Genomic DNA, 20187 nt, shown 5'->3' on the forward strand with positions numbered 1-20187 from the left:
AACCCTGGACCAGGGAAATCTGCAAATTCGGCATTAATTTCAATTAATTCCCCCCCTCCCGACTTAACCAGAAGATTTCTTCATTGTCATAATTCCGAAGAAACGTTGCGTCCAATATTTTCGAATTTATTGGAGTCCGATTATTCTTTGAATGAATGAAATATATTTTTCTGCGACTATACAAGGAAACAATTTCCTTGGTTAAATGAAATTGTTTTCTCAGGGGTTGAAAAGAATTTCACCCTCGACTCCTGGTCGTGCCGCTCATGGGCGCCAGGAGAGGACGTCTCTTCGACCTCGCGGTCGAGGGAAGGTCGGAAGCTCGGGTCGCTTTACTTCCGGTCTCGGGGGAGCGGTTCGGTCGGGAGGCGACCCGGTTGCGGCCGGATAGACGAGCTTTTACGCGGCATTAAAACGCAGCTCGAACTTGCCTCGTCACCCCCACGGGGCCGGCGTCGGGCGGCGTCGCCGCCTCGGCGAAAGAGTACTTGCATTTTGAGGCTATAGTCCCTCGCGTTCATTAGCGGCACAAGTTTACTCGGCGGCGGCGACGGAGACGGGTGGAGAGGCGGACCTCTCGTCGCATCGCGGCCGTCCCCGTCGCCGTTCTTTCCTCCCTTCCTCGCGCGAGGAAAGAAGGAAAGAAGGAAAGAAGGAAGGGCGCGGTTCGAGGTAGGGGGGAGAAGGCCGGCAGGGGAACCGGAGCTTCCTCGTCGGCCGGGAGGGGAGGATGACGTCACGACTCGGGAGCGGTTGCCGGGGCAACGGAGCGCTGCCGCACTGGGACGCCGCGCGTCGCCACCGACGCCGTCCCGTAAAAATCAATTTGGACTTTGAGCCAGGCGGAGAAGCTCGCTGGTTGCGCGCGACTTGCGTCGGCGAGCGGCGAGAGAGCGGCGAGAGAGCGGCGAGAGAGCGCGCTCCCGCGAGCTCTCGACCAGTCGCGCGCGAGTGCCCACCGATTCGGACTCACGGCCCGAGAGAGAGGGGACACGAGACCTCGGAAAGCTTCGGCGCGACGCACCTCCGTCGGAAGCCCGTCGGGCCATGCGGACCGGAGACGGATCCGGCTTTCCGTCGCTCCGCCGCGAGTCCTCGAGCGAGGACTCGCTGACGTAGTCGCCGCGGCGACCGGCGATCGTTTCCACGTCGGGGCGCGAGAGAGACCGGAGAGGGTTGCGGGCGGACGCGGCACGTGGGAGACTCTCGCCGACCGCCGGCCAAGTGCGCGTTCCGGGGAGGTCGAAGCTTCGGTGGTCGGAAGGTCGGTGGCCGACCCATGGAGGACCGAGGCTGATCGGAGCCGAGGAGCCGGGGTCGGTTGGCGGGCATGCGGGGCCGCTTCCGGGGGCGGCGGCCGAGGGCGGCCCGGGCCGGGCTCGGCGGCCGCTAGAGCCGTCCGAGGTTCCTTGGGCCGAGCCGAAGCTCCGCGGTCGAGGTCGGGAGAGGTCGGCCGAGGATGGCGTCGGTGGCCGCGTGGCTGCCCTTCGCCCGGGCGGCCGCGATCGGGTGGGTGCCGATCGCCACCCACCCGCTGCCGCCCCCGCCGATTCCCAAGGACCGGCGGAAGGCCGACGACGAGAAGCTCCTGATCAACGTGAGCGGCCGCCGGTTCGAGACCTGGAGGAACACCCTCGAGAAGTACCCCGACACGCTGCTCGGCTCGAACGAGCGCGAGTTCTTCTACGACGAGGAGAGCAAGGAGTACTTCTTCGACCGCGACCCCGACATTTTCCGGCACATCCTCAACTACTACCGGACGGGGAAGCTGCACTACCCGAAGCACGAGTGCCTGACGAGCTACGACGAGGAGCTCGCCTTCTTCGGGATCCTGCCCGACGTGATCGGCGACTGCTGCTACGAGGACTACCGGGACCGGAAGCGCGAGAACGCCGAGCGGCTCATGGACGACAAGCTCAGCGAGAACGGCGACCAGAACCTCCAGCAGCTGACCGACATCCGGCAGAAGATGTGGCGGGCCTTCCAGAACCCCCACATCTCCACGGCCGCCTTGGTCTTCTACTACGTCACGGGCTTCTTCATCGCCGTCAGCGTCCTGGCCAACGTCGTCGAGACGGTGCCCTGCGGGAACCGGCCCGGCCGAGCCGGCACCCTCTCCTGCGGGGAGCGCTACAAGATCGTCTTCTTCTGCCTGGACACGGCCTGCGTCATGATCTTCACCGCCGAGTACCTCCTCAGGCTCTTCGCCGCCCCCAGCCGGTGCAAGTTCGCCCGCTCGGTCATGTCCATCATCGACGTCGTCGCCATCCTGCCCTACTACATCGGCCTGGGCATCACCGACAACGACGACGTCTCCGGCGCCTTCGTCACCCTCCGGGTCTTCCGGGTCTTCCGGATCTTCAAGTTCTCCCGGCACTCCCAGGGCCTCCGCATCCTGGGCTACACGCTCAAGTCCTGCGCCTCGGAGCTCGGCTTCCTCGTCTTCTCCCTGGCCATGGCCATCATCATCTTCGCCACCGTCATGTTCTACGCCGAGAAGAACGTCGACGGGACCAACTTCACCTCCATCCCCGCCGCCTTCTGGTACACCATCGTCACCATGACGACTCTCGGGTAAGTCCACGGGGAATTGATGGGTTTTTATTTTGCCGTCCGGGACTAATTGTTCCCCGCCCGGGGAACCTCGAGCGTTCTTTCCCCCTCGAGGATGCTTTTCAGCGCAAGCATGTGGGCGCGAGGGCTCTTTCGCCCTCCCGGGGGGTAAACACCCTCGCGTCTTCGCGAGGCGAAGGCATCCCAGGACCCGACGATTCTGGACGTCCCCCTTTATAGACTTCATTTTTCATATTTTCCAAATTTCAAATAGGAATCGAACATCTTTTTCCACGATGCGCGTTTCGTTCCCCCTGGTCCTCTTTTTCGAACCTCGAATGAGTATTCAAAATCCACAATTTATTAAAACGATGCGAATATCTTGGGCAAAGGTCTCGTAGGAACGTTCTTCCATGGGTCTTATTTTTTCCTCACGGTACGACTTTTGTATCGATTGACCCCAGGTTAAATTGCTTTCGCGATGGTGACGAGTAATTACCTTCCCCTCGAGAGGAGGGTAGGATTTTCTTTCCGGATATGTGAACGAGTCGAGTATAATTTTCTGATAACTCCGAGCAACCCTTTCGATCGGTTCTAAATCGAGGGATGATCGGTGACGGTAGGTTTCGGTCGAATTCGAGGGTCGATGAAATTTCGGCGTTAATTCCACCTCCCAATGGAGAGGAAAAACGCGACGGGGTAAACGAAAAGGGTCGTCGGAGTTTATTTTCTTTAACGCCTCCGCCGAATTAGATGCCTCTCCGGGTATATGCATTCGCGTGTCCGGACAATAAGGCGCTTCTCTGGGAAGCGTCGTCTCCAGTGCATGGACTCTTTCCGAGCTCTCGTTAAACGTATGCACGAGCGGAGCTCCTCGTCTTCGCTTGGAGTGAGTCGACCCAAAGAAAGCTGAAGAAAGCCGGAGAAAGCCTGAGGAGGCTGAGGGAAGCCTCCCTCTTGGGGATCCTCTCGGCCACCCGCCGCGGCTTTATCTTGCATTTATTTTTACTACCCTAGAATCTATGTCAATGATATTTTCGTGCCGTTCTCGCGGCCGGACAGCTGACAATCACCACCGCGACCCGAGAGCTCGGTGTATCCTCGCCACTTTGTGCACGGTAGGAGCAGGGATCGCGACCTGGGTTGCTTTATGAACTTCCGACTGGCATTTAAGCTACGAGCTTTTTTACAAATCACTTGGAGAATCCCTGAAAATTATTTCCTTCTTTGAGAATCGATCGCCTTTGATTTTTCATACGATGAGCATTGCCATTCTGGCTTAAAAGTGCGACGGTGTCTCGGTGATCTCTGCTTGGGATTTACAGCCGTTTAAGAGCTGATTGTAATTCACGATTTCCTGAGCGGAATGCCCCCTCGTTTAGGAACAATGTACGGACCGGGGGATATTTCGGTCCCGATTTGTCGGCGCGTTTCGCGTCTCCGGTCACAAAGATAGTGCAATATGGCGCTTTATTGGCTCGCGCTTGACGTTTGTCCGACGAGAATTGGGCGTACCTACTCTTGGATATCGCGTCGCCACAAATAACCCGACAACACTCGCCGAAGATGAACGGATCCCGAACGGGCTCGTGGCTGGCTTTCCACCCAATGGACCTACCGATATCTTCGTCTTGCACTATTTCCGAACGCCGGTGCAGGGAATCGCTCGAAGCTCGATTCGTAATCTCGACCCTAATCGTTGATCGGCATCATCGAGTCTCCGAAAAATTAGACAAATTATCCGAAACGCTAGATTTTTCCCTAGAAATTTCACTAGTCGTATCGCGCGACCTCGTTTCACTCTTTGACGGCGAAGCGGTAATTAATAATTGATTCGGGGTCAAAGTGATTTTGAAAATACCCAGGTCAGCCGACGACTCGTCCGCGCCGTAAATTCGCACCGTTGACCTCTCGGGAATGAGCAAAAACGTCTTCGACGGCAGGGCTTTAATTAAAAATAGGCCCGAGATAAACGTGGGCGGTTTCGCATATGCCTAGGTTGTCCCGCGACCTCCCTCGAAGGTGGCACCCCTAGAACGGATGCGCAGGACCGTCTAAAAATAGGGTAAAAGGGGCATCTCGCAAGTGGTAATGTAAATTATGCGGTGGACTTTAAGTACCGTACGTATGCGCCGGCGTGGTTGCACGTAGACGCGCCTCCACCTACACTTGCCGACCGGGTGGCATGTGACTGCATCGCGAGACTCCCATCGCGGAATCTCACGCATCTCCGGAAATACGTATCCACGTACGTAGGGCAGGTCTGGCACGTACATTGCTAATACTCGAGGAATGGCGGGATGCGTTCCTCCTGGTCTAGGTAGGGGATGATCTCTTGACGCTTCGTCACGTTTCTTGGAGGAGAACGTCCTTGGTCGTGGTTCTTCCTGGGTTCGCTGCTCTTCCGGCGTATGGAAATGTCTCTTCCTCGGTAATCTAGAAAAAATGGCCGCCCATGGCGCGTCCACCTTCGGGAGGATGATTCGTCATGGAGGGTAAGCGACGTCTCGAAGTAATGGCTCTCGGTGTCGGATGTTGAGCCGAGTTTAAACGGCCTTTTTATTCCGCAGGGGAAGCTACCTAAATGCTTGCTTCCGGAAAAAGATCGGGCTCGCGTCGGTCCGTGTAAAAGAGGCTCGAGTCTTGCTTGCGTCGCCCCGACATTGCGGTCACTGGGCTAAAAGCGTGCCCTCCGGTCTTTGCTACTTTTTGCAGCCTCTTTTCCCTTCCCGATCGCTCCCCTCCTTCTAATTAATTACGCCCTCGTTATTTCTCGAGTGTATAGTGGCCCGGGATGCTTTGCGCGAAATGTCGCGACTCGATCGAGGTCGCGTACTTGGAATGACGGACACTTTGAGCGCGATGGGCCGCAATTACCCTCGCGTAAGTTTGCCGATCCGTCTTACCGGCGACCTGGGAGCTTTCGCCATTAATGTACACCGGATTAATCGGTTCAACATTTAAACGGTTTGAGTACGTTCATCTTACGCCCTTTTTTGATTTTTTTTTCGAGGGTTTCCCCGAGGTGTTCGATGCGTGGAGGACTTTAAACGTTCTCCGAACATCGTGACGATCACGACATGAGGCAGTAATTTCGGAATCGCACCTGAACATTCTCATTTACTCGAGGACGTACAAGTTAACGTAGTACCAACGGTATAGCAATTAGCACGGAGTCAAACGTTAATGAATTCCTTGCTCAACTTCCGTCAGTCTTTCCGTCCGAAGTTGGGTCAAATATATTTTAAGGGGGTAACTTTCTCTTGTGCAGGCAACGTAAATTTTTTATCTCCCTTAAATTGTATGCACAGCTGGGAGCAATTATGAAAGACGGGGGAATACGGCAGTTACGTCCGCTGGAGGGTAAGAAAATAAAAATCTAAGGGATTTTTAGGTCGAGAGCATTTTTCAGGCGATCGCGTTTCCTCGATGTGGAATCTCACGCTTGGATCCATATCTTTGAAACGAGCTCTCCTCCACCTTAGCAGTCGCCATTTTTTTCCTTACGGTTGGACGGTGTTTTGGGGTTAGGGCGCGAGGGTGGTGCCGTCTAGGAAACGACTAGGCATTGCCGAACTGACCTCCATTTTTCTCGGGGACCCGGGGGATGACGATTCGAAGGATTCGCAGGGAATGGACATTTTTTTCGGAAACATAAAGGGAAGTCCGGAGACCCGACCCTCATTTCTCTTTGCCGAGTCCACCGAGCGTCGAAGTTGGGGTGTTCGTTTTGTCGGAGGATTCCGCTTGTACCAGTCTGGACTGAGTTTTCTCCAAATTGGAACTCTGGTTGGACCCCTCGACTGGACCACAAAATTTTATTCGACCTAAGGAAGATTTTTCTAACCGATGAAAGAAATTTCCTTCGCCTCGCGGCTAAGCCGGGACTTAACCTCCAATCTCGTCCTCTTCGCTTGTAATCGCCTAGAAACCTGAGAAGCATGATCAAGGCCCGAGTAAATGTGCGAAAAGCGGTATCTAGCTAATGCGAATTTCATGAATACGATTAAATGTAAGACATCCTTTATGAACGTATTTTAACGTTCCCCTCCTCGGATAATAATTTTTCTTTCTTTTTTTTTTTTTTTCATAACGCCGCGTAAATTTGATCATCCTTCGGGACGGTTTCGGGAATTTGGCGTTTTTATTATTAGAATCAAGGGCAGGGTCAACTTAAGGCAGTCTCGGCTGAAATGCGATTATGAATGCGTCTCTTAAGCAGGCCAAATCGTGTCACGGATATGGGACTCGTAATGGCGAAAAGTAAAGAAGGTGCCAAGAAAAGGATCGCCCTCGTCATAGGTTATCGGAACGACGGAGCCATCGTAGGACGGCAATTTCATAAATGTGCGGCAATCGCAATGCGGGATACGAAATTGCGCTAACTCCGCACATTTTTTTTTTTTTCCGCGCACTCGTCCCTTCGCTTCGAAAACTGCGCGAAAAACATTTTCAGACATTTTCTGATTTTTCTTCGCGGCCGCCAAGTAATCCCGCTGCTGTGTACGTGCGAAGTAATTAGCTCTTTCTTGCCGACTTTGAGCATTTCGATTTTCCTACTGCGGAGGAATTTGTTAAGGATAGGTTGAATCCTGCGGTCTGCACCGCATTGTAGTCGAGGATGCGGTAAAACGAGGGTCAGTTGGTGGACCTACGGGCGCATTCATAAATAGCTAAAGCACGACGATCGCAATGCGCAAAGATGGGGAACCCATGGAGGAGAAATAACGAGTCTCATGGAAAGGCATCGTCATTTCTGTGCTCGGCCGGAGCACAAAAGCGTCCCTCTAGGTAGCCGTTCTTTGTGCGGCTAGATGCAAATGTTTTGAGGGAAGGCAAAGTACAAAGAATCGGGGGAAAACGGCCTCGGCGGGGCAGGAAATGTTTCGAGAAAAATCACCGAAGTTGCCGTGGAGGCGCCTTAAACCTGGAAAGAGGGAAACCTCCCCGGTGACCTAACCTGGAAACGAGAGAGAAATAACTTTTCGACTCTATTGCCGACGAGGCACGTGGAGAGATTGATAGACCTTCGGTAGCCTTTGCATAGGAACTGCATCAAGGGGCACTGCCAAATGCGTCAGGGAAAATGCATACATTAGCATGTAAATTTGGTCTCCTGATGACGAGTGGTTATATCCATTTTTCTGAAAAAATTAAACCTCGACGGTACCTGGAAGAATGGCGACCTGCATTTAACCCACCATTACGCGGCAAAGCCTCGTAATTCTTTCATTTTTAAAAGTTTCAAATCCCTCGGCACTTAAGTTTTCGAAGATTTCGAGGAACTTTGAAGGCATTGAAGTAGGGGTCATACCTCGATCGGAGGCGTCGCAATCCCTACGTTATAACGGCGGGATGATTTAAAAATTACTCTACATCGCGGGCCCGAGAAATGGGGTGGAAGAGTGAAAATCCCATTAGGAGTTATATTAAAAAATGCCGTCCCAGATTTAATCTCAAACGAGCAAAGAATAAGACGGGAACTTTGTAAGAATCAATGGAGCATGATTTCGTGGTCCAACTCTTTTGCGGTTACATCGATCATTTACGTTTAATAAACTTTGAGACGCTTCCCGAAGGGGAATTCAAAGTTGGACTTCTCGGAGGGAAATTTCTCTTGTCAGAACTTGGATATCAGAATTTTGTCGTAGATCACGGTTAGGGAACTTTGGCCGTGCTTCAGGGAAATCGAAAATCGACGTTTCACAGACGGATGTAATTGATTCCGGGAAAAATATACAGACGGATCGGAAACGCGGTTAAAATTGGATCGTCAGAAAAATGAAGGATGCGCGGGTTGTCTGTTTTGATCTCTCCGCATGTCCGCCATTTGTTTCTAATTACAGCGACGTCAAACTCGTCGAGGTAACGCGTCTGGATCATTAGGTAGATTGGTAGCCGTGGTACCACAGAGTCAGCTGTCAAATCTATTTGCCAGCCAATCATGGAGCTCGCTGCACCCGGAATCACGATCTTGACATCAAAGGGACCGCCGCTTTACCCGATATTGCTTATCAACCTCGCGTTCTTTGGATCGAGCTTAAGTTTAACTTGCCAGCCTCCCCAGACGAACCGACATAATTTATCTCTTCCACGAGTTCGTTAAATATGTCTCGCACTTAACGTCCCCTAGAAGGTCGCAAGTTCAAAGGCTCACCTTTTCCTCTTAGTGCTCGTAAATTACGGAAACCGTCAGCTCTAACGAGAACAATTTTCCTCGGAGTTTACCAGAAAGGCAAAATGTTATTCTAACGTAAGAAACTTTTTTCGAGGCGTTTTCTCAAGCGATTCCGAGTGCACCTCCTGGCTACCTTCTGTACGAGTATTTATTTTTACCACTTCCTTGCAAGTTTATCGTAAAGAACCGTTCAAGTTTCCGGGCTCTAGAAAAAAGACGTTTCTTATTTTATCCCCATAGCTTCTCACCTTCGGGCGGATGGTATGGTCTTACAGCTGGAGCTGTCATCGGTTGTAAAATCGTGCCAGTCGTGGACCTCGGACATAAAAGAGACCGCTAACTACGTTATTTATGTTTTACCTCCTCCGATTTTAGATCGATGGCATGTTCCATGGACATGTCACGTGTAGGTTGCATAACGTTTCTGGACAATAACGAGGGGGTATTATATTTTTTAACGAGGTTGTTAGGCCCGTTATCCATTGTCGGAATAGAGAATAGGAAAGAGACATTGATGTCGTTACAAAAATACGATCGTTTCGTGTTACGCAAAATATGATGGTTCAAATATTCGCAAGCAACTCGCGTTTCTCGATTGGGACTTTAACTCGAGAAGGTAACCCGAAGGGTCCCAGGGATTACCACAATTTATTCCTCTCCTCTTTCCCTTCATAAAACTTTAAATATGTCCCTTACATAACCCCCGTCGACCTCGGGAGGTCAAAGGTTCAAAGGCGACCCATGCCATCCTTTTCCCTCGCTTTTCTAACCCCAAAAAGGTGGTTCCGCACCTGTAGAATTTCCTACAAAATTGAAAACGTCAGGAAGATAGAAAATTATGAAAAATTGAAAAAAATAATTTAAACGTACTGGACCCCACCTCGAAATTGAAAATTGACCGCGGTGGAGTGTTTTCCAGCTGTAAGGCTGCGCAGAAGTTACCGAGGAAAAGGATGAAAACAACGGAAGCGGGTAAAGAAGGACTTAGGTGGCAAGGAAGAAGTTTCGGTGGTAAAGACCTCAGTGTCACGTTTCGGCAGTTTAGTACGCTCAGGAGCAGGCCGGAAACGTCGCTATAAAAAGGAAGTTGGAAACTCTGCCTAATCCGGATTCGTGAATGTTAAAGCTTTGGCTAGCATTGGGAACCCACCGTTCCGTTTTTCATCGCGAAATGTCGACTACCGTGGTAGCAGCTTGTATCGGACAGAAACGATTTTACGATAGACCGCAAACCCGTCCATATTTTGGAAAGAGAGGGAAAAACGAAAGAAATATGCAGAGAAGCTGTTAGGCGGCGAAGAAGCTTCCGTAATAAGCTCGTCGGCGTTATGTTCTCAGCAGAGCTTCAAACTTACCGCACTCAGGAGCACGCCAGAAATGTCGCTATAAAAAGTACTGCTAGGTGAGAAGTTGAGAACCCTACCTAACCTAGATTCGAGAATGCGAAAGCTCCGACTGACATTAACAACGTTTATATTACGCTCTTTTGCTGGGTCCGATGTGAAATATGTAATGTCTTGGTAAACTGACTCGGTGCTTTCTTTTAGCTTTGCATGGAATGATCATTTCGGCGATTGTACCTCGTACTTTTAGAAAACCTTGGGAGCATTAACGACCATGTCACCGGGAGCTTAATGCATCCGTGAAGTGTAAATAAAGGAGCTTTGGTCCGCAGGCCAGAAGGAAGGTTCGCATCGGACATGCAAATGCTCCATATGGCGGAAAGTGATACGCGGCTTGGCCATTTTCTCATCCTAATGATAATAGCGAGGTCCTACTGTGGATTATCTAGAGGAACTCCTCTAGATTTTCATTCCGCTTATAACTAGTTTTTTTACGATCTCTATTCGCGTTATCGTTAAATTCATTTTAATAGTTCATTCAGTTAAATAGGAAATAATCTCATATATTTTAAAATCAAAGCTACTAGAAACAGCTCTGGGATCCAATGTCATCTTTTTATACTTCAAAGTAGCTCGTCCAATGATTGTATCCCGAGGTCTTTTTAAAGTCCCTGAAAAGCTCTACGGCAATGTTACTTTGCGTTCGCAGCTCCGAGGTGTTAAATAAAGGAGGTTTAGTTAGTAGGGCATGATTAAAGCTCGTATCACATACGTGCACGTGCCACAAGGGACTTGTGACACGGGGGATTGTTTATTTTTAGCTTTAATGTCACGAAGGTTACTTCCTATGAAAATCCCAGCGTCCTGGAAAGTGCATTGGAATTGAAATTTTCTCGACATGCTGCAACTGCTCCTCCGTTTAATTTCCGCTCTAAATACTTCCCTCGTATTTCGAGCTAATGGAGAAGGGTTTTGTATCTTGTGATTTTCACCTGTTAGGTATTTTCAAAATACGCCCTTAAAATTGTCCAGCGAAGAGCTACGAATTAGCCGTATTTTTCGCAACGCGCTTTCGTCATTTTAAATCATTCAGCCAGTATCGATATCCGAGTTTTTCTACGTGGCTTGCGAGGGGGAAATTCACCGTACCTCTACTTTCAATCTGGGTAACGGCCGGGATGCATCATGGTAATATCTCCCTTATGCCGTGCAACTTTAATGGTCACGGTTCCGGAAATTGGTGCATTCGACCGGCGAAAAATCTGGGAAACGTCTCTCGATGGCGGTTTAAAAAATTCACCGGAAAATCTAAATCCACGATGGCCACCGGGATAGATTGATGAAAAATGGCTGACGGTGCCCTTTGGAAAAAATCGGGCAGGTTTCAATCCGCGGATTAGCATTCTCGAGGAATCGAGGCTGGAGGAGACTTATCAGTGGAACTTTCCTCTGAGGAAACTTTTTTAATTACGAACTTCCCCCGGCAGGGAATTCTTACAACTTTGACCTTGGTTAGCCGAGAATGGTCGTTTTTGACCATTCAACGCCTTTCGGCCACGTTTTCCAAGCCGTAACTCCCTAATTGACATACTTCCACGTAGTTTCCCATTGAGGAAATCTTTACTCGCTCGGCTTACATGCTCGTTATTTCAGTTCCAATTACACTTATCGTAAACTGCACCGCTAAGCGCCAAGGACATATTTCATGGACGACAAATAATACCCGTTGAAGAATAAAAATCAAACGAGGTTACTGCAAAAAGAATGAGTGGCGATAATTGCGTTTGAATTATGAAGTAACGAGAATTTTCTATAATGACGGAGTCTTGTTTCGAAGAAACCTTTTCGTGTGATTCCGCGACAATAAATGTAGGGACCCGAATCTTTCCGCCTCGAGTTCTTCTCGGGGCTCGATGGAGCTCGCAAGCTCGCCATTTCGTGGCTTTGAGCCGTTTTATGGAGAATAACGTGCACAGAGGAAAGCCTCTTCCGTTGCACCAGTGACGGGCCGCCGTTTGGCATCGCGCCAATCAGCGACAAGTCCTGGGGAAATGGCCTCGGATGGGAACTCTCACGGTAAAGTTCACAGAGGCTCCGTCGAGCGTTTCTCGATCGCAAGAAAAATTCTGGAAAAAGTTCTCCTCCAAATAAAAGCGAAGTTAAGTTTTCGGAGAACGCTTCAGGGAGCCCTCGTTACCGGGGAATGATCCTCTTCATCCTCACGAGTCGCTTTCTTTATCCCCGACTTCCGGAACATCGATCGGCGCTCGAAATGGCCACCTTGGTTGTCCATGTTCAAGGTGTAGTCGCCCTGATTAGAATTTTACCCGAACCGGTTTCTCGATAATCATTAAACAGGCTATTAATACACTTTTGAACATCGAGCGGAGCTTTGATCCCAAGCAAGCCGTTCCCAAAGGAGTTTCGACCGGTCCGGTCGTTTGACCGGATCCGGCTAACCGGATTTGTCGTAATCGTTCCGAGCGATTCGGCGTCGATCCGTTCGCCCGGAACTCGTCCCAGTCCCGATTTCGCAACTCCGAGCGGTTTAATGGGAAAACGCGTACACGGTAACGGATATCTCTCTCTCCCTCTCTTCGCGACGAAGAGGTTCCAACGGAAATAGAGGAGAAAGGCTTGGCGGAGCGCCAATCGGCGCCCGGCTCGAGGAGAAACCGAGCCGGGAGGAGTTCGCGGTTTAGCCGAGTGTTTGCCGATCGTTCTAATCATCTCCCCTCCTCGTTCTTTCGCCCCTTTATCCGCCCACTCGGCGTAAACCCTCTCAATCCGTTCCCTCCACTTCCGACCCTCTTTTCAGCTTCATCTCGACTTTATACGACTCGAGCCTCGATCCGTCCGATAACGCGAGCGAGGTTATGTCCGCCCTCCACCGGCACCGGCCTTCTTTATATCCCTTTTCGTATCCGCATTCGTATTCGCCGAGCGACCCTTCCGATTTAATGCATCCAAGGGGTAAACCTTGCTCTCCGAGTAAACCCATCATCCCGGATCCTTCGAGAATTAATAACTGCCGAAGAAGAGAAGAGCCCTTCGTCGATTGCTCGCGCCATTTATCGCTCCTCTCCCGATCCGCCTCCGTGTTCAATTTCTATGGACTCCATCCGAATGTATAGCTGTCAGGGTGAAGAGAGATTACGTTCGCTCATTGTCGGTGTCAAAGTTGGTCGTACTTACATCTACATCTGCATTTGCCCTGCGATCCTTTTGACGTACCGCGCCCGGGTAAATGGAGGCACCGAGGATGTACATATATACGGATGTATATCCTTGGACGCGTCCATTTGCATGCTCGAGTCACATCGGAAGGATCGGATGGGAAATGCAGGAGCAGATACGGATGCGCATGTGTCGTTTATGCGATTCCTTTAATTTTCCCCGAATTAAGGAATTTTTCTTCAGGGCTCTTCGGTTTTTTTCCTTGGCCTCCATTTCGCGCGACCCCACCTCATAACGCAAAGCATTAGACCTTTATCGGTCCCATGGCGACTTTTATCAGAACATTGGTATTCTTCTCGCGACCCTTCCGAATCGACCTCCCGTCCACGAGAGTAAACCCGACTTTCTATACGAAAGATTAATTTTTATCGCCTGGTGGCATTTTTTCACGTTTCACGAAACGCCTCCCGGAATATTTCCACGCGTCCATTGTAAATGGTTTAATGGCGCAGCTTTTTTTTTTGTCCCCCGGAAATGCCGCATCGTTTCGTCGGATGGAAACAGATTTCGGTCGATTCGCCAGTCCGTTAACATCGCGGCTTTTATTTTCGCGGCTCGACAACGAGGGGAGGCCCTCGTTGTCGGCGTCGTCGTTAATTCGATTATCGCAAGTCGTAGGTACATGCGATTCCCACCGATATTCGTCCACTAATGCGCGTTCGCGGCATATTGAGGGAAGGTTGGAATTTCGGGAGCCATTGTTACCGTCTGTCCCTATATCGACGCAACGAGAAACGATCGATCGCGATCCATCCGGTATTACGAACCGGCAGACAAAATGGCGCCCTCGAATCCGCGATTTCGCGTTAATGGGAAAGAACGAACGTCAGAACTGGGACGATTTGTTGCGGCGAGCTCGCTGATCCGCACCGGGTACCTTTCCGTTTCTCTTTGGCCCCGGGAGATAAAGGGAAAACTCGTTATCAGATTTTAAACGAGTCCCGAAATTTGTGGCCGCCCGCAAAGTCCGCTGGCATCGATTTCCGACTGGGCGGTCGCAGAGTTTGGTACCTGTTTAAAGTGGTTCTCCCGAAATTAGTTGCAAACAAGAGGAATTTGTTTGGAATCGAAGTTAACGGTTGCCGGGGCTCAAAGCGACGCGATCGATTACCTGACATAAACAATTAATGGAACAATGGTTACCGATGGAAAATATAATTCCTCGCGTTTGACAGTGGTCGGGGGGAAATCTTTTGCTTGGGGTATGGATTTTCTCGCGATTGGCACGGGATGGGATTTTTTTCTCCTCGTAGCTTATCTTCTCGTATTATCAGGTGGAATATCTCCTAGTGAATTTTTCGTCCCCCTTGGAATGGTTCCTTTGAGCTGCGCAAATCTCGAGTCGTAGCCGCCGGTGGAGGCGCGTTAGGATCCCGGCCCATCCAGAATCCCTCGGCGGACTAGCGCGACTTTGTCTCGTAACGGGCGAAGTGCACTTGGGAATGCAAATACGCCTTTAGCATCTCGCGCAACAATCTCGGAGGCATTGTTGACGGCGAATTGAGAAGCCGGTGACAATTCTATTGACCGTAACTCCGTACTCGCGAGGTGCGCCGGCAAAGGCGCGTCGAGGGACTTTTGCGAGTGTCGGGGGTAAACGCGGGTCTGTGTACGTGCCAGTTGTACGTGCACGAAGGTTATTACTCCGAGGGAAATGGAGGAGAACGCGGATATACGTGCGTAGGCATCCATAGGAACGATGCGTGCACGTGTATTTATGCACGAGTATCCGACTTGTCCCCAGAAGCTGACAATAGTTGGCGACGATTGTCACATTGGGCCGCCCAGTCGCGTAGTCGGGGAACTATTTAGCGTTTATCGGCCTCGTTAACTATCGATTTTACGTCTTGCCCATTATAGCGGCGGCGCCGCAAAACTGATAAAGCCTCCCGGCAAAGGAGCGCGTAGAAAGGACAATTTTCCTAGGAATTATCCTAAAAATTGCTAACTCCCTTCGACCTAGACGCGGGATCTAAAATTCAGGAGCGTTCATCGCGTTCTTAAACGATTTCTTATCGGATCTTCAAAATGAGGAGGGAAAATGTGCGTCGACGGCTCCTTCTTCGGGATCCATGTTTGCGCGACGTCGGGTAAAAAGTGATTCTTTCAGCGAAAATTTCCCCACCAGACCACTAGGCCGGTCCACTTTCCGCGGATCGTCGACGGAAGTTGGCGTTCCGGCTGGAATGGGCAATTTCGGGAAAAGCGTGCACCGTTTCCGGGTTGCAGGCTGCCCGCCGGAACGAGCGATTTCCCAGTTGAAGTGCGCCTTCCATCGCAGCTGCGGATCTCCCCGAGTCCATGTCAATAATTTCCCGGTGATTCTTAACGAGTGCGCCGTCTTTCCATCATCTTCCGCGCCGTCCCCGTTTTCTTCGACCCGTTCTCGCCATGGGAGAGCCATTTTCCCGGAAGTGGAGTCCATTTCCGCCCTCCGAGCAGTCGCTCGAGGATTTCCCGGAGAAATATCCAATTCCCCCGAAGAATCGGATAGATTCCCGTAATTATCGACACGAGGATGCGATTAAACCGGGCGATGCCTCGGGCGAGAGATCGCAAGGATCGCTTCCTCCCTGGGAAATTAGACTTCCATTTCCCGGTCCACGGACGGCGATCCGTCACGCACCGACCTTTCTTCCAAATTATTATTCTGTATTCTCCTCGACCTACCCTCACGAATTTGACTTTTATGCGATTTGTTCCGCATCCTCGAGACCTCTCGGAAGACAAGCGCCCCTGATGTTTCCCAGCTTTAGAGGAGCTTTCCTCTTTATGCAGGCAGATTCGCGACCTTTCTCGTGGAAAATCAAAGAGGCTTTGGCTCGGCAGTTGTGGAAGCATCTTTCTCAGATTTTCGTCTCGCCCCTCCCGGATGGTGTTCCCGAATTGGTATTCCATTCGGGGAGGCACGTAAATTCTGCAGGATCCACCGATTCGGGGCTACGGGCTTTGGTTACATAATTGTTTCGCTTCTGGCGAATCCTGCACGGGATTCGCCACCCCGTTATCACGGGATCCACAATCCCGGATAAGGATCCATTTCCACGACCAAGGAGGATCGTTTACCCGGGACAACCTCTGAAATTTCCAAAGCCGAGCTCGAGGTATCGACTTAAGCTAGATAAATCTATATTAAATATTTTTCCACGCGGTCTGCTGACATGGATAGAAAAAAGCGGTCGGATTACATAAAGAGAATACTTATTTAGAAAATCGGCCGAGGCTGGCTTTCGTCCTGTCATCGTAGTCAGCTTCGGGATCGATCGAGCAACCGAAGGTTAACTACCCTGGTCAGGTGTCGCCGGAGCTTTTTCCGGGCGGGCTTAACGGCTCGTGATTTAAATATACATGACAGGTCACGTGCAAAAACGTTTGTCATTTTCGAGGTAGACATAGAGAGGAAAAAAGTGAGAGAGGGCGGGAGAAGAGGAGAGAGGATGGAAGGCCAGAATTTCCTCCACTCCCGAATTCTGCAGGAGAAAGCTCGAAAAGTTTTCGTGGGTGTATAATTTTTTCCTTCTTCTTCCACCTTGTCTTATTGATTTCGGAATAAAGGGGATTCATGTGTCACGGGATATTTTTAACCCCGCGCAGATTTATGTGTGTGGGAAGGATTATTTTGGGTTTAGGATTTCCCGTTCGTCCTCCAGCCATTCGCCATATTTTCTTGAAAGGATCGTATTTTTAGATGTCGATCGAACACGTGTTGTATATGGCCATCCTTGAGAGGAGATTCGAGGATCCTTGATATCAGGCAGGAAACAATTCCCGGAGAGAATCCAGCAAGGGATGGCACTTTAAGGGTCCTCGGGACCAAGAATAAAGGGCCGAGGGTCTGGCACGGAAAGTGGAGCATCCATTTTTTGATACACATTTATAAACGATTCAAATTCTAAAATCATTTCTTTGGTATCGATGTCAATTAATGGTAGGATTTTTTAACCACTATTTTATTGAACTTTAGTTACAAGGTCTCGAAATAAAAATTCCGACCTATCTTCGCTGGATCTCGCGTCGATGTTAGAGTTTCACGCGGAGAAAATAGCATCGACTGAATAACTCATCGCGTGCAGTGTAAAGGTTATGACTTAAAAGCCACGTTTGGTCGAACACAGTGAACCATGTCCGAGTGCTTTCATGCTCCGGAGAGGAAGCAATTTTTCAAAAATCTAGACGGTCTAGATTTTAAAGGATGGGTCGTTTTCAAGGACCGCTCCTAACCTTTCGTGCCGATCCGAAGCCTTTAAGGTCGAAGGACTTCGGGGTGCACTTTTCACCCCAAAATGGTGTGCTCACGATTTCCTACAATTCCTTCAATGGCGTGACCGGATCACATAGCGTGTTTTCGCGTTCTTAGCCTCCCAGGAACTTCCGAAGGGTGCTATTTAACTTCGGTTAACCCGTTCACACGTCGCGAACGACGATATCAAAGCACCCAACCCGTTATTATCAATTTTGTCAACGATGGCAAAATTGCGACACCGTGAGTCGAGGGTAATATTCTCGATTATGAATATTATAAAGGAGAAATCCTCGCTCTTTGGGCGAAAATAGACCCCTCGGTTACTTTGGCAAATATAAGTGCAAGAAGTAAATAGGTCAAGAAGGAGGGAGAGGGAGGACAATGTAACAGAGGGGATCGCCAGAAAGAGGGAAAGCACGGACGATTAGCTATCGCTATGATACGGGGACGACAGAAGAGTTTCGATAAAAGGGGGAGAAATGTCACGGCTGGAAGGCGACACGAAGGGGCCTTCTTCAACGGTGACATCGGAAAAGGATTCCGATCCTGTCGTGGCGATCTAGACGGGTTCAAGACTCGTTTCAGCAGAGGTCGACAGTCGAAATACAGTTCAAAGCCGCGCAGTGATTAGGACTGACAAGAGGAGGGTTTTTCTCGACAGACCTCGTGCTCCAGAAAAGACGAAGGCGAGCCCTAGGGCGCACCGATGGTGAAACGACTTCCTAGACTAGTTACAGCTAGGTACTACATTTTATACAGCTGCCCCGTTTTATTTAGTAGTTCTTCTCGCCGTCAACAGTGATCTACATTTCCTTCCCCCTCTCTCTTATTCCCTTCCGGCATTGTAACCTATCATTTCTCCCTGTCTTTCCCGATGTCACGTCCATTTCCCCACCATAGGTACGTATGTAAGTCTTGTAGCACCTATGTATAACTCTATCGATCCTCCAGCCTGGATATGAAGACCTGTTCAGGCGTTGCCATAATTTAGAAATTTCTTGAAACGTTGGTTTTTCTCAGAGTTTGGACGGAGAAATAAATTTCTCTTAGCTAGATGTGACATCAGGTCGTTGGCGGTAGTTTGTTGGAACGATTTGCAAGCGCCAAGTCGCAGCTCCAAGCTGCGATTCGTTTTCGAGGGAGACTCGATTTCGGAATTCCGTGACCTGGGTCACTTTCTTAAAGCAAGGGCTCTTCTTAAGGGAGTGACCAATTCCTTTGACAGAGATCCCGCGTTACCCGCGAAAGAGTTCAATGGCGATCCGCGCGTATTCTCGCTTCCCCTCGACGCCTCGTTTGTGGAAAACCTCTTGGCGCGTTTCCAGCTACACTTCTGGAAGTTGGCGCGACCGGAAGCGGACAATGAGAGCCCGAGTGAAAGTGGTAGACTTCCGTGAGCTTACACCCTGGGATATACCTTGCGACAAAAGTACGAGGTGGACTTTACGCGAGGAACGGCTGCGATAACGAGGAACAAGTGGAACGTGAAACCTTTCCCGCCTTTCCTTCCGTTTTATCTCTTGTCTTTCCCGACGCCCGGGCAATCCAGGCCATTTTCCGGGAGCACGTCGGCCTCCTTTGTAGCCGCCCAATTTTTTTCCGCGAATTTCTAAGAGAATTCCATCCACCCCAAAAAAGCATCGGCGACGTTATCGCTCGTAGACTCTCTTTAACGTCGTTTTCACTTACAATTAAACTCCCAAACCGTTTCCGACCCTAGAACCTTGCCTTGGGGTAATTACCCGGCTTTGTCTTTCGGTGCTCCTGGCTTTCGTTACTTTTTACGGGTTTAAAACCCCCACTGTATTAAATTTACCGTCGCGATATCGTCGATTGATAGGTGCGGTCTTGCAGAAAAATTCATGAAATCTAATTCACTCTTTCTTTCGACGAATTTTTCATGCTGCTCCAGTTAAGCGGATCGTCTTCGTCGTTCGATTTGTTGCTTTTGGGTCCCAATATTCGATTTGAATTTTCTCTCTTTTTTTTTTTTTTTCGTATATTCACTTAGTCGTGAGTCGCTTCGTTCAACTTCTGCGGGAAAGGAGGAAAAAGTCATTCGGAAAGCCTTAACCTTCGAGTCTCTTTGGCCGAATCTAATTTTTGTCAGGGAAGTCTCCGGCTGTAAACTCGATTGGTCGTCTCGCAAAAAAAATCTGGCTCGTTGCCATATTGTGCAACCGGATACGAAGAAAATGGCGAGTCGATGCAAGGATGTTTCAAAGAACATCCAAACACCGACCGTGAGTATCGGATGACCATTCGACGCTCTTTGATTCTTGTAATTGTCGTTTTTGTTACCCTACCCGTCCACATTTGGACTCGTTTCCTTATAGTTGTCTCGGTGAGAAAATCAATAAGTCAAGGAAACTATCTGCAGAATCGATTGACAGAGGCTTTTGTGTTCCTCGTCTATATGTTCCCACCCTTAGGGCGCTTTTACACCACGAAGATCGGGCCGAGGTGCTGCTACCGACAGCTTTTCAGATCGAAAGAAATTTTCCATTCGAACGAGCTTTCCCGAGGTCATTTCCCTCCTACCAAGTAATTTCATCGATCCAAAGTCGATCCGACCGAGGAAATTTTCCCTCACTAGGCCAGTACTGTGCATTATCGGACTCGCATGGAACAAT

At 50.0% G+C, this 20187-nt stretch overlaps 1 protein-coding gene across 3 annotated transcripts in view; it reads left to right on the plus strand.

Annotated features, from left to right (window-relative positions):
• Positions 1 to 1459: 1459 nt before the first annotated feature.
• LOC105698134 (potassium voltage-gated channel protein Shal) overlaps positions 1460 to 20187 on the plus strand; it is a 76041-nt gene continuing 57313 nt past the window's right edge. For all 3 annotated transcript variants that reach the window (XM_012422124.1, XM_012422122.1, XM_012422123.2), the window contains exon 1: positions 1460 to 2574. In XM_012422124.1, coding sequence (XP_012277547.1) covers positions 1460 to 2574 — 1115 coding nt within the window. The remainder of the gene's footprint in view (positions 2575 to 20187) is intronic.

This window comes from Orussus abietinus, unplaced genomic scaffold (assembly GCF_000612105.2).
Source record: "Orussus abietinus isolate OABI.00-Male unplaced genomic scaffold, Oabi_2.0 scaffold1, whole genome shotgun sequence".
NCBI classification, from domain to species: domain Eukaryota; kingdom Metazoa; phylum Arthropoda; class Insecta; order Hymenoptera; family Orussidae; genus Orussus; species Orussus abietinus.